The sequence below is a fragment of the Jaculus jaculus genome, chromosome 1 (assembly GCF_020740685.1).
Source record: "Jaculus jaculus isolate mJacJac1 chromosome 1, mJacJac1.mat.Y.cur, whole genome shotgun sequence".
NCBI classification, from domain to species: Eukaryota; Metazoa; Chordata; class Mammalia; order Rodentia; family Dipodidae; genus Jaculus; species Jaculus jaculus.
In genome coordinates, this window is record NC_059102.1 from 277,423,973 (window position 1) to 277,437,634 (window position 13,662).

Below are 13,662 nucleotides of genomic sequence, written 5' to 3' on the forward strand. Positions count from 1 at the left end.
TTCTGAATGTGTTACAGGCAGCCTCCTTGCTCCTCACTCAATGCAGTGACTGCTGCCAAAAGGTGACAATGAGCCGGGCGTGGTGGCGCATGCCTTTAATCCCAGTACTTGGAAGGCAGAGGTAGGAGGATCACCGAGAGTTCAAGGCCACCCTGAGACTACAGAGTGAGTTCCAGGTCAGCCTGAGCTAGAATGAGACCCTACATCGAAAAAAAAGGGGGGGGCAATGAGGCAGTGACCAGGGCTGAGGCCAGTGGCCCCTGAACAAGAATTTACCACCCAATCCAGAAGTGAAGGTACCATGGATATGGGCACAGCCAGGAAGGCCACAGAATTGCTATTCTGCCTCAGCCTGGAGGACCTGGGGGACCTGTAAGGCACAGTGTTCTCTTGCTCAGAGGAGAGTGTGTAGGCAGCCACACCATCACCACCAAACTGCTGCTGATTGTTTATTGCACAAGAAACTGGCAATCCCAAGGCAGGGGGCAGGCATTACAACCCCTCCCCCCCAGCGACCAACTCCGTGCTAGCTAGCGCACTTCATAGACACTTCAGTTACACACACAGACACACATGAACACCTGTGAGCCAGATGTTTCCAAACCTCACTGGCAGCTTGTACCCCCACCCACGGAGTAGCTCTTGGGACATGTGCAAGGAAGTACAGCAAGCTGAGCCACTCAGATCAGCATGTGCAACATGAGGGGCGTGGGTACACCTCCACAGGGCCGATGAGGGTGAGATGCACAAAGAGAGGCTATCCTTGGAAGGCTCCCATGACTGTTTTCAGAGCTTGCCTAGGGCTGCTGGGAGCTAATCTGTGATAGAGGCCTGCCCTAGAGTAGGGATTGGGCCACAGTCACTACCCCAGCACCCCAGAGGGGCTGAGCATCTGAAAGATTTTAATCAAAGGCAGAGTCCCTTCATAGGAGGCTGGCAGCAGCTTGAGATCTTCTGCTAATTTTCAGCCATGTCATTTCCTGTATGCGGATAAAGTCTTGAATCTACGCTACATGCACTCTCTAAGCTGAATGTGTGCCTGGAGCTCCAGGGGCTATCAGGAAAGGCCAGCCAGGACCACCTGCCCTTCACTAGGGGCTGATGACTGTCTGGTTCTAGCAATGCTATCTGCTCAGCGCAAGAGTGGCAGAGCCACAGGCCGGGCCTCTGAGCTAGTGAAACTGCTAAGCAGGCTCCCAAGAAAAGCAGCCATTTGGGAAACTATGGACTCAAAGAGCTGGACCCTTCAAGGCCCAGGACTCCTAGAACACCAGCTCATTGCCAGAAAGTGATAGAAGCATACCCAGAACAAAGCAGAAAGCAACCCTATACACAAATGCTTCAAGTTTATGTCAAAGGAAAAAGCCTGAGGGAGCTTGCTGTTTCCCTCCCATAAACACCAGGGTGGTGGCCTGCTCAACACTCTGCTGCTGGGATGGGACAAAGTGGTGGCACTGACTGAGCTCTTGCTGCTCAGCCCCCTTGGCTGTACACTACCAGGGAGGGAAGCAAAGACAGCCCCAGTGTAGAGCTGTCCCTAACACCTGAGCTCCACACATATCCCAGGAAAAGTTTACACTTAAGAGGTATCCAACCTTTGATGCTATAACATAGCATTGTCATCTACAAATGTGTCACACTGCATTCATAGCTAGCCTGGGACATATGTGGCCCAAGGGACACAAGTTGGACATGTCTGAGTAACCTTTGGCCTTCTTGGTCCAGGACAGCCACCCCCAGCAGCCAATCTCCTCACCTAAGTATCCCAGTTTCTATGGCAGACCTTTGGGATAGGGCACGTTCCCTCACACACTCACACACACCCAGGCTTGGTCCTAGCAGAGGGGTGAGTTTTATAGAGGGGTAGTCCTCTGACTCTGCAACAGGTGATGGAGCCAAAGGTGGCTGGGGGCTTTATTCCAAGCTACTACCAGCTGGTAGGAGAGAGGGGGCCACAGGGCCTCCTGAAGTCAGGCTCTTCTGTCACCAGCACGACAGTGTAGTCCCATAGAGGGACACCTTCCAAGGGAACCTCCCAAGGCCTGCACAGCCAGCAGCCTCTCTGTCAGGGAGAGCTCAAGGACTACATGTACACTGGGGGACATGGGTGGGGCAGCCTCAGTCACTCCTGTCCGAAGCCCTCAGTCTCCTCGATGGCGTACAGCAGCTTCTCTTTCAGCTGCTCATAGCTCTTGTACGGTGGGAGATCCAGACGGTTGAAACTGTGAGGAAGGGAGAACAAAGAGTGGGTATTGGGAGACCAGGGATCCGGTGTCCTACCCTGCCTGGCCTGGCTGCAGAGGGCACTAAAGAGCCCATGCTTGGCTGTGGCTCCAGTGAAATGGCAGCTGGCTAGCCAGACAATGTCTCAGGCCTTTAGTGCCCCTCAAGGAATCACCAGAACAGAACAGTGGGAAACACGTACAGAGAACACTTGGGGCAGCAGTTATTTGCCTTGGGGTGCAACTATTTCCATATGTAACACAGGCAGGTCTGAGGCAGTGGTGGACCTGTCAGTTACGCCTCTCCAAACCAACTCCCAGGGCCTTGGGAATGTGACCAGAGCCTCAGTGAGGCAGAGCAGCTGTAAAGCTGTCCTACTAGCTGAAGTGTGAGGAGTCCATCTGCCCATGTGCTCCACCACCTGCCACCCAAACCAAGGTGCTCACCAGGTATGGCTTCGAGGCAGCCATGTTTCCTTGCCAACCTTGTCAATGCAGAACTTCTGAGGTCCATTGCTTCCTGTTATCCAAGGTAAAGCACACCTGTGTCAACAGAACCTGCCTTTCCTAAAGTAGGACCGTGTTTCCACCCACATGGCTCTTCCCTTCCCCCTAACTTGCTTCCAAGAAGACATGAGGTCCTATTCCCCCCTTCAATCTGTCCTTTCCCTCAGCCAAGGCACCAGAGGACAAAGGAAAACACACCAATGAGTTCAGCAAATCCCCCAACAGGCAGGCGGCAGGTTCCGGTAACAAACTGTAGTAGTCGGATCCTTTTCTCATTGTCCATCTCCTTTACCACCTGCAACTCCACAAATCAAGGCAGTCAGGGGACCCACACAGCCCAGCTTTGCTGAAGCTTTCCAGGCCAGTGGCAGGGGTCACAATGGACAGGGGAGAAAGGCAACCATCAGGGAAACCTCAAAAATGCTTTGTCTACGCAGATATATCTACAGAATACTCCCACAGGCCCATGGGATACCTTGGGCCAGGAATCCTCTTCCTGTCCAGGCTGTGCTTTACAAAATAATTTGGGGGGGCTGGAGAGATGGAGTAGTGAAAGGTGCTTTTTTGTAGAGCATGATACAACTTGAGTTTGATTCCCCAGTACCCACATGAAGCCAGATGCACAAAGTGGCACATGCATCTGGAGTTCATTTGCAGTGGCAGGAAACCCTAGCATGACCATACTCTCCCTGCCTGCCTCCATAGCATATATAAATAAATATAAATATTTAAATATGTTTAGGGTAGGAGTGATGGAGTGACTGTTTGGTGACTTTAGGGGAGATGGAGATGAATGTTCTGTGGTGATAATTGCACAAGCTGTAAAGGTCCCAGAAGCCACTGAGGTAGAGATACTCAAGATGGTGAATTGTATGCTATATGAATTTTACCTCCACAAAAGTTCATATACACACATACTAAGGATTTCTACATCTTCTTTCTATGTACTCTGTACTTCATACCAGGAGCAAAAGCCATGCACACAGGGAATCCAGTCATTCTATCCAGGATGATGAGCTCACGAGTTTTCTGAAGTCACACGCCTACTACAGATGTGGCTAAAGGAAACCATATGGCCAATGGCAGCTGGAGTCCCTGCCTGCAGGCTCCCCAAACCTCCAGGAGTGGCCCTGACCACTGACAACTTCCATCACAAATGCTGGCCACAGTCCAGCCCCACACCCTCCATCCTGCCCAGAGCTGAGTCTATCCTTAGCTTCTGCCAAGTGGGGAGGTGAGGAACATGTCAGCAATACCCAAGTTCTAGTTAGGTCCTGCATCCTTTGGATGACTATTAAAATGTCCCTGCCAAGACTTTTGCCCCCAGCCCAGTGTGAACAGGACCCAGGACGCACTTGCCAGAACCACTGGATTTGCTTGCTGTTCTTGGTGTAGTGCCGGTAGATGGTGTTCTTCTGCCAGTCACTCATGTCTATTTCCTGCATGCCGCACAGCATCAGCTGAAGAGAGATTATCAGTGAGCCCACATCAGCAACCCCATACCATCCCCCCCACCAGACAAGGCTTCTGGCCCACAGAGTATCTCCTATTCTCACTGGAGGGTGAGTCTCAAACCTATTATACCCACTACTTTTCCTGGCCATTTTAATGCTATGAATAGCCAGGCATGGTGGCCCACACCTTTAATCCCAGCACTCAGGCAGAGGATTGCTGTGAGTTCAAGGCCAGCCTAAGACTACATAGTGAATTCCAGATAAGCCTGGGCTAGAGTGAGTCCCTACCTTGAAAAACCAAAAAAAAAAAAAAAAAAAAAAAAATTAATGTTATGAATAAAACACACCCTTGCTCCCTTAGCACTGTGTCCTGACAGCGTAGGGCCACGGACCTAGATGACACCTGACACTCTGGCTTGCTAAAGTGTAAGATTTAGAAGGCAGGTGATTTTCTGTGGGTGCCCATGAAGGAGCAAGGGCACCCCAGAAGCAAAAGCTCAGGGTCTGAGCCACCCTCAACACCCACCTCCAGTTCTTTCTCATCAAAGTAACGCAACCACTCCAGAGGGGCCACCTCATTGAAGCCATCCAAAAAGGCTTTGGTCTGCTCTTCCACACCTCGGGTGAACCGCCAGTCAGTCAGTAGCCTGAAAACCAAGACAAGCCACTGGTGGAGCCAGGCCACCCTGTTTAATGAATTCGCAGCCTGTCAGTGGCTGTAGCTGTTACAAACCCACTGTGTAGCCTTTGGACATATCTGGGCCACTGTGCTGAAGGCACAGAAGATAGTCTTAGAAACTTCACAGTAACCCTGATACCCCCACGCCCACACCAGTTCTTCCTCCCACCACCTTTGCTCACTGAACTTCAGATACATAGAAGGGTGGAGAGTCAAGAACTAGAACAAACAACCTACAAAAAGCACATGATCGGTGTGTGCCCCAGCACCCCTGAACCAGGAGACAGAAGCACACTGGACACAGCAGTCCTCTCAGTCAGGAACGATGACAACATCTAAGCTTTAAATCTCTTCAAAGAAGCTCCCTGCAACCAGGAAGTCTCCCATAGGCAAGAGTAACCCAGAGCTCTTCAGCAAGGCCTAGGACTCCTGTTCCCTAACTTATGTCATTACATGTCTGGCCACGGCAGAAGCAAACAGAAGGTTCTTGCAATCTATGGAGGTTCTTGCAATTCTTTACGGACTTACAGACCCATATGGGACTGGGCTGAAGGGGGCATGCGGAGACAAGAGTGGAAACTCTTTCTCTGTGGCCCACTCTCCTCTCCCCAGTCCCTTCCCAGGGCCTGGCGCTTACATGATGTACTCCTCCTTGTTCTCCTCTGTGACTCGGATGCTCTCACCACCTTCCTTCAGCTCATGAGTTGTCACCTTGCCCAGGATCTCCATGTCCTGGATGAAGAACAACTCCAGGCCACACTCTTCTAGGTTGTTCTCTCTGGGACACAGAAGACCAAGGAGAAAGATGTCTATCTTAGCAGCATATACCCTCAGCCTGCACTGCCTCTTACAAAGGTACCCACAGGTACCAGGGACTTCCCAAGGTAGCTCAGGATCCTCATCAGTAGCATGGTACATCTCCTGATATAAGGGGGAATTTCTAGAATATTCTTACAGGAGACCTAAAAGCCATTCATCTTCATGGGCCTTATTGATGGCAGGTAAAGCATCCAGGGGCTGGGCAGGGGAAACCAAGGCCCTGGGTGCCATATGGCCCAAAGGATCCTTGCCTCCCTCAGCACAGGTAAGCCAGGACTCACTTGATCCAAACAATGGAGTTATAGAACTCAGGGTCGATGGACTCCAGGTCTTTCAGGGTTGGTCTCTTGTTGAGCATCCGCTTATAGAAAGGGAGAGTGAAGCCAGTGTCGATGAACTTTCCATGGTATAGGGCCTGAGCAGGGAAAGACATAGCAAAGGGGTTTATCCTCCAAAGTACAGCACCAGAGGCAGGACTAGGAATGTTCTAATCCAAGACCACTATTGCTACTTGCTCCTCTCTGACAGAACCAGCTTTCCCAGAGGCCAAAGCAGAGGATTCAGAAATTAGTTCCTCTGTCCTGATTTGGACATTGGGACAAACTATCATCCCACCCTGCAGGCCACATGAGGCAGTATAGGCTAAGGGTATATACTGCCAGTAGCAGAGCAGGCCCATTGCCTGCCCAGCACATTAGCCAGACTGTTCCCTGTCTAACAGAGATCTGTCACATACTCCCAGGGAAGGGTTGTTAACAACAGCTCCAAGTGGCAACCCTGACTCACTGGCACCCCAAGAGGGTGGCACAAACAGCCAAAAATAATGCAGACACCAAGGCCATAAAGCTGGCGGCCAACAGTGAATAACAGCCTAGGGTCATACTAGTCTGTCCTGCTGGCTGGTGGACTAGACAGATCTCTAGACCCAGGAAGAATGTGCCTACTTCCGGAGGCCTTGCCAGCACCTTGGCAAAGAACTTCTAGATGCTGGAAAGGGTCATATTTAGTGGCAAACTTTTAGAACACTTGGTCCTCCCAGCAGGTGAGGAGGCAAGACACCGAGGGTCAGGAGACACTGGGGCATCTCTACTTACACAACAGGGTTGTGGCCCCATATGTTCCCCCGCTCAATGTTGGGTATCTACCCTCACAGGGTAGATACAGATGCTAAGAGCCACCCTCCCCCCTTATGCCAGCCATTTTATTGGGGCTCTGGTCTAAGCCCATACTGGTTTCTAATATCCTTCCCAAAGGTCCAGCATCTCTCACACATTCCTTTTTCTTTTTTAATTTTTTTTTCCCCGAGGTAGGGTTTCACTCTATCCCAGGTTGACCTAGAATTCACTATGTAGTCTCAAACTCATGGTGATTCTCCTGCTTCTGCCTCCCGAGTGCTGGGATTAAAGACGTATGACACCACACCCAGCTCTCATACATTCCCAAACCTTCCCTCCCATCTATGGTTCATGACAGGTGGAAGCACCTCTCAGAGACAGATAGGAAGATAGTTACAGCTTCATTTCATCTGGCCACCATCTCAACAGCTCTTGTGGACTTAAGTCCCTGGACTTCTGCTTGGGAAACACTACACAATCAACCCAAGAAACTCTCTGATAACCCCAGGCGGCCATTGAGAACGCTCTGCTTTAGTCAGAAGGATGTCTAGCTTTTCACATTTTCAGGTTAGGATTCTGTGAGGAAGAGGACAGAGGCCCAGAGAGAGTGCACTGGTCCATGAGGGCTACTACTTATGCCAGTACTGCCCTCTGTGCAAGGCTGGCTTCCTTGGTGCTCCCATCCCCAGAGGTCTCAATGGAACAGTGAGTCCCTGATATTCCAAGAGAGGAGGAGGTACCCCCAGGGCTAAGGGGCTCCCAAGCTCCTTACCATGGCAATAAACCTGCCAATGAAACGGAAGTAGGTGAGGTGGTCGGGGTTGATGGAGGAGGCGGGGTTGATCTGCAGGCAGTAATTGTTCTTCCCAGCATATTCAAATAAACAGTACATAGGGTTGAGTACCTCATGGGACAGGAGGAAAAACCACTCTCTGTGAGGGGAGAGAGAGACAGAACAATGGAGCCCTTTGCACATGTGCATGGCAGCTGGCGCTCTGCTGTGTGCCAGGCAGTCTGGACATGTGAGTCCTGACTCTGATCAGGGCCCCGGGCAGTAGGTAAGCCAGCAGGACCCAAATCTGGGGCAAACCAGGACAACAGCATCTGAGGACAGTATTCAGGAAAACCTGTGTGTGCCTGTCAGCTCCCAGAGGTGCATTCCAGAACTTCACGTCACAATAGCTTCTGATGGCACAGGGGCTCTGCATACCCAGGCTACCATACACAGATGTGTGTGGCACAAAATATCATATTAAAGCATCATAGACTTACAGAAATGTAATTGTAATAAAATTTCTGGAAAGGTGCTTTATGGGAGCAACCACCCTGCTTCCACCCTACCTGAGGAGGCAGCATAATGTGAACATATGTTACAATGCTCCCAGCTTTCACCTGAACCATGAAAGCTCGGTGATCCATGCAGCTTTCAGATTTAAACCTCGGTCCCACCAGCTCCACCACAGGCATTTTACTCCCCTCACACATAGCCCTCCCCTCACCCCATAGCCCATCACCACACCTTAGCCCAGACTTCCATGCACTCATCTGAACCAACACCCTTGCCTCGGCATCTGTGCCCTAGGTACAAGCTTCTAAAGTCAGAATTCAGAATCCTTTCGGGCTTGAGCTAAACCGGCTGGGAGATGTCCCACTGGGGCCAGTCCCTGGATGCTGGGCTGTTTGTGGCTGGGTAGACGGAGTCCTTCGATGCAGAGGGTGCCCCGGTATCCTGTCCGTGGTTCTACCCTGTGGTAGAACAGCATGACGTAACCTACCATAGGGTAAAACCACTGGCAGGACACAGAGAGAGACACACAGGGCGGAAGCCACACCAGAATCTCACCAAGCCCAGCCTGAAGAGGAGGTCACCACGGAAAAAAGAGCAATCCATCCGCAGGGCAGGGTCAACACTGAAGGCCACACCACCAGCAAACAGCAGACCAGAAGCAGGTGAACCCAACACCGAGCAAAAAGGCATCCCCCCATCATAAGGTCAGTGAGCTGATAGGTCACCATGGCCAAAGCGCTCCTCTTTGCTCTCTGCCAGGGACCTTCTACCTGTCATCCAGGGCAGCATTTTCCCAGACAGCCCATTAACTTGTGTGGAGTGAGCAACACAGCATGCTGGCCCTTTTTACTGTTACATCAGCCGGTTTACTTTTGTTGATCCTGTGTACATGACATATTCCTGAGAGTGGATCAGTGCTTTTGGATCATGACGAGTTTAGGCATGCTCAGAGATACCTGACTTCATCTGCTATCGGCCTCAAAAAGGAAGAAAGCCTAGGGCTGATTTTAAGGAATACCCATGAACTTCAATCTTCAGCCACTGCCAACTGACGTAGCTGGACTGGTTCTTAAAGTGGAGAAACAATGACATATGGGCTAGTAAAGAGCCATGACCAACCTCTTCCCCAAGAGTCTCCAGCTTCCCCAGGCATAGTAACCAAAGGGCTAATACCTGAGCCTATTCCAGTACCCATTAGTAATGGCCAGAGAGATTAAGTATTTAAGACTTTTGTTATTTTACTTTGTTTTGGTTTGGTTTTTTGGTTTTTTCAAGGTAGGGTCTCACTCTAGCCCAGGCTGACCTGGAATTCACTATGTAGTCTCAGATTAGCCTTGAACCCACGGTGATCCCCCAACTCTGCCTCCCGAGTGCTGGCATTAAAAGTATGTGCCACCATGCCTGGATGTTTGCTTTTTGATATAGGGTTTCATGTATGTATCCCATGTAGCTGGCCTCAAACTCAGTATGTAGATGAGAATGCCCGTGAACCTGATCTCCCTGCCTCCACCACCTGGTTGCTGGAATTGGAGGACTGTACTACCATGCTGGAGATCAAGAGCAGGGCTGCATGTATGTGGCAAGAATTCCATTAACTGAGCCACGCCACCAGCCCAGGAGATGAAATAGTCTGGAAGATGCAGGAGAAATTAGGGCATGAAGGAGAGTAAAGAGGTGGTGGCTTTTTGCCATAGGCACTACTGTCAAGGGAAATGGGTACAATACAACCCTCTGGGCACCCAAGCTCACCTGGCAATGCCACCGTAGTCCAGGCCCTCCTCACCACGCATAATGATGTAGAGCCGGCGGCGCAGGTCATAGGGTTTCATATTCATGATCTGGGGAGACAGGGCATCTGGCCAGCCTGCCCCTGGCCCAGCATGGCAGGATGGGGTGGGGTGGGGTATCAGGAGACTCTACAGTCTACTATACAGCAGGTATGGTCAGCAAAGCTCTGTCTTGGAAAGTGTGGTGTGGTTTGACAGGCCATGAGACAGATCAGGTGATGGAGAAGAAAGTTCCTGCCTGCCCGGGCTCCTGGTACCACGATTATTCTCTAACCTGTTGAAAAGAATCCTCAAAGAGTGTCTGCCTGGACACGCTGATCTTCACATGGCTGGGTAGGGCATTTGACTGGAAAAAAAAAAAAAAATCCTCAAATCAGGGTCTCAAGGGTTGTCAGTTTAGTGTGGTCTCCCGTCTGTATCATAGCATTCTCATCTCCAGGAGCAGAGGCTGACTTCCTAGAGACAACCAGCTCTGGGAGGGATAGGCATCTGGCTCCCACCTAAAACACACATATCCCAATGTCTGTGCTGAGCCAAGATACCAGGCTGAAAACATTCCACAACCCACTCCCATAGAAGCCCCCAAACCAGCACTCACATGGCAGAGGAAACGGAACTGGTGATACTTCCACCGAAAACTTCTGTCGTAGGCCCCAGGGGAGCCTTGCTTGGTCCTATCAAGGACAAAAGATGTCCTAAAATCTGGGTGATTTCTCAAAAAATGAATAAATATCCTGTCTTTAGCCCTAGGGAAACTGGTGCTATTTGAATTTAAAGATAAAGTCAGTCATACAAAAAAGGAAGTGAATGTCAAAAACAATGCCAACCTCTTGCTTTAGAGAAACATCATTAGTGCTGCTCTGAATAAGTACAAAAGCCCCCTTCCTACAACCCCTTTACAGTGACATCTACATCAACCCCTAGAGGGCACGTTATGGTGGTCCCCAGAGCACGCTGAACAGGAAGGCTGGGGCTGTACTGATGGTGCTGGAGGCCATAAAGGTTCTTACCCTGATTCGAATCCAGGGCGAGGATCCTTAAAGGTGGTGGTACGGGTATTGTGATCCACAAAGTATCGCACGCCCTCGCTGGTGTATTTCATCTCCCATCCTGGGGGCAGGGCTGGCTCCTGGATCATCCTGGAAACACAGAAAAGGTGTGGAAGACTGGCTTCTGCTTAGGGAACTAAAGTCCCCAAAGTGCTGCTTTTTCTCTGCTTTCACCAGGCTCTGCAGAGTCCTTTGAATGATATGTGTGTGGTGGGGGAGTACCCCAGCGTATGCTCCTGATATGACACAAATCATGAGGACTAATTCATGAGTAAAAAGGGGTCATTTACTATCCTAGGGCCAAAATGCCAGCCCTAGAAGATGTAGGCATGAATGGACCCCAGCCATCCTGAGACACCAAGTGTCTCCTGCTTCCATGGTTGTAAGGGTGAAGGTGCCCCAACCTTTTTACAATCGAATTCTCAACAGCATGGGTACACTATCTATACACATTAGGAAGGACTAACTATTAAGTTCTTATTAAGCTACCACATGTCCTGAGAGTCTCAGGGCACTTGTGTGTGACTGAAGTTCTCCCTAGCATCAGTGGGACAAATGCAACTAAAGGCCAACGCTGGGGCTGCACAGAAGCCTGGCTCCCGCCCCAGCCTGAGTTCTCACCCCTGGGTCCGAGGGTCCTCCCACTGGGTAGTGCGTGTGTTGTGGTTCACGTAATACACCCGTCCATTGTCCTGCCTCTTTTCTGCCACAGAAGGAGAGAGTACAGTCAGAGCCATGTAGTTAGTTCCTCAGTTCCCACTTCCTGCATGCTCATGAGAGCTGGTGCCCAAGGTGGTAGCCAACCTGCTAGGGGAGGTTAGGAGGGCCAAAGCTTGGCTCTTCCCATTTGTCACTGGGAAAAAGGTCAAAGGGCCCTTTTCCTGTTGTAGAGTCTGGGACAGATAGACACATTTCCAACTCCCATGGTCACTTGGCCTGCCAAGGGGGAAGTGTGATGTGACAGCGCTGAAGGGAGTACCCTGATGAACCAAGGCATAAAGACATCCAGCTGGGTGCAGCACGGAGGCCTTGCCCCAGGGGTAACCCAACATCTCTTGATGGGTGGGAGGAAGACTAGGGACAGAGCTTCAAGCCCCAACAAGGTCACCTTTCCCAGGAAGTTCCCAAGCCTCAAAACTATTTCTGTTCCAACAACATGAATACTAATGCTTCTTCCTCTTTTACAGCACAATGAACACATTAAAGAAATGGTAGTCAGAGTGGTGGCACACGTCTTTAATCCCAGCACTCGGGAGGCAGAGGTAGGAGGATCGTGTGAGCTTGAGGCAACCCTGAGACTACATAGTGAATTCCAGGTCAGCCTGGGCTACAGTGAGACCCTCCCTCGAAAAACCAAAAAAAAAAGAAAGAAAGAAATGGTAGTCAGTTCCATATGTGACAGGGAACCTAAAACCTGACCAAGAAGAATTCCCAGATACTGCACTGCCTCCCTCCCCTTTTCTAAATCAGACTACAGTAGTCTAGGCATTTGTCTACCTCCCTGGAGGTTTCCACCCAGCCCAGGAGCCCTATAACCTCCCTGGCTGCTCATCCAAAGACAAGGCCAACAAGCAAGCTAGGGGGAGGGAGGCAGGTCCAGTTCACTGGGTCTGAGGCCAGGACCATCTTTCTTGGTGTTGCCCCTGCTTGGAGACCTCTCTATGTATTTACCGAGCAGCCTCACTGTGTGATCTGTGGCCTGAGGACAAGAAGAGTCTCTCAGTGAGTACCAATAGCTCTACCTGGCTTTAGGGGCAAATGGAGTTGGAAGCATTCATCACATATACATACCCAAGTCAGGGCTGCCCAGGAGCAGTTGTGGCTCTGAATGCAATATTCCAACCCCCAGCCAGTGTGTGAGGGATTGCCATTAGAGCAGTAGAAAGAGAATTGGAATCTTATAGCTGGCAAGACACCAGCACACACACCTCTGGTGCCATTATCTTTTGGCTTGTCTGCTCTTCCCATCCCCTGAGAACACCAATCTCTAGCCCCAAAGATTTATGACTCAAGGTCCCTTGGCCTTTAAGCAGAATGTTGTTTCCTGCGTTCACAGGCTCAGTGATCCTACTGCCTCCACCTCCCACAGTGCTGGGTCTAGAGGCCAGGGCCACCATGCCCAGTTTAGAATGCTCTTTTCCTTACCTTTGGAATATTACTGTTTTGTGGCTTTTCTGACTGCTCATAAACGGCACTGACATTGACCATGGATCCTCTAGTCCCACTCTGCATGCTCCCCCACTTACCACCTGGGAGCTATTTTCAAATCTCCACAACTGCCCTTACTGGTGGCCATCATGGAGCAAAACTGCTACAGAAATAAACTCACTTGGCTGAGCCACACTGCCTGCTGGGGCAAGGCCAGAAAGAGACTCCAGCCCCCTGCTTGAGGGTCACTGGCTACCAAATAGCTTTACTTATTCATGTTCAGCCTAATGTGTTTCCCATGCCTGTGTCAGAATCCTACCCTTGTGTTTAACCCAACAATCCCTGGGATACCAGTGACCTTTTGCTAGTCCAAGAAGCCAGGCAGGTCATCTGTGTGCCTAAGCATGCCCTAGCTGAAAAATCAAAATACATGTAGGCACCTCACTGCCATCTCCACTAGGATGGAGAGACCTGCTGACACTCTGGAACGGAGTAGATCTCACTAAGTGATACTCAGTGGTCTGAAAGAGCTGACAGAACCTTTGAAATTACTGCCAGAAGTTAACTACGTCTGTACTAAGAGGGCTCATCCTC

General features: G+C 50.5%; 1 protein-coding gene across 4 annotated transcripts in view; it reads right to left on the reverse strand.

The window, feature by feature from the left end:
* Positions 1 to 436: 436 nt before the first annotated feature.
* Wwp2 (WW domain containing E3 ubiquitin protein ligase 2) overlaps positions 437 to 13,662 on the reverse strand; it is a 201,199-nt gene continuing 187,973 nt past the window's right edge. For 3 of the 4 annotated variants that reach the window (XM_045141797.1, XM_045141798.1, XM_045141799.1), the window contains 13 exons: positions 11,542 to 11,623; positions 10,882 to 11,010; positions 10,470 to 10,545; positions 10,146 to 10,217; positions 9,834 to 9,922; positions 7,569 to 7,728; positions 5,963 to 6,096; positions 5,500 to 5,640; positions 4,710 to 4,830; positions 4,085 to 4,189; positions 2,928 to 3,024; positions 2,670 to 2,742; positions 437 to 2,222 (listed from right to left, as the gene is read on the reverse strand). In XM_045141797.1, coding sequence (XP_044997732.1) covers positions 2,123 to 2,222; positions 2,670 to 2,742; positions 2,928 to 3,024; positions 4,085 to 4,189; positions 4,710 to 4,830; positions 5,500 to 5,640; positions 5,963 to 6,096; positions 7,569 to 7,728; positions 9,834 to 9,922; positions 10,146 to 10,217; positions 10,470 to 10,545; positions 10,882 to 11,010; positions 11,542 to 11,623 — 1,379 coding nt within the window. In that variant the 3' untranslated portion in view covers positions 437 to 2,122. Of the gene's footprint in view, positions 2,223 to 2,669; positions 2,743 to 2,927; positions 3,025 to 4,084; positions 4,190 to 4,709; positions 4,831 to 5,499; positions 5,641 to 5,962; positions 6,097 to 7,568; positions 7,729 to 9,833; positions 9,923 to 10,145; positions 10,218 to 10,469; positions 10,546 to 10,881; positions 11,011 to 11,324; positions 11,348 to 11,541; positions 11,624 to 13,662 lie in introns of those variants that run through there. The other variant, XM_045141800.1, reaches the window with a different exon arrangement.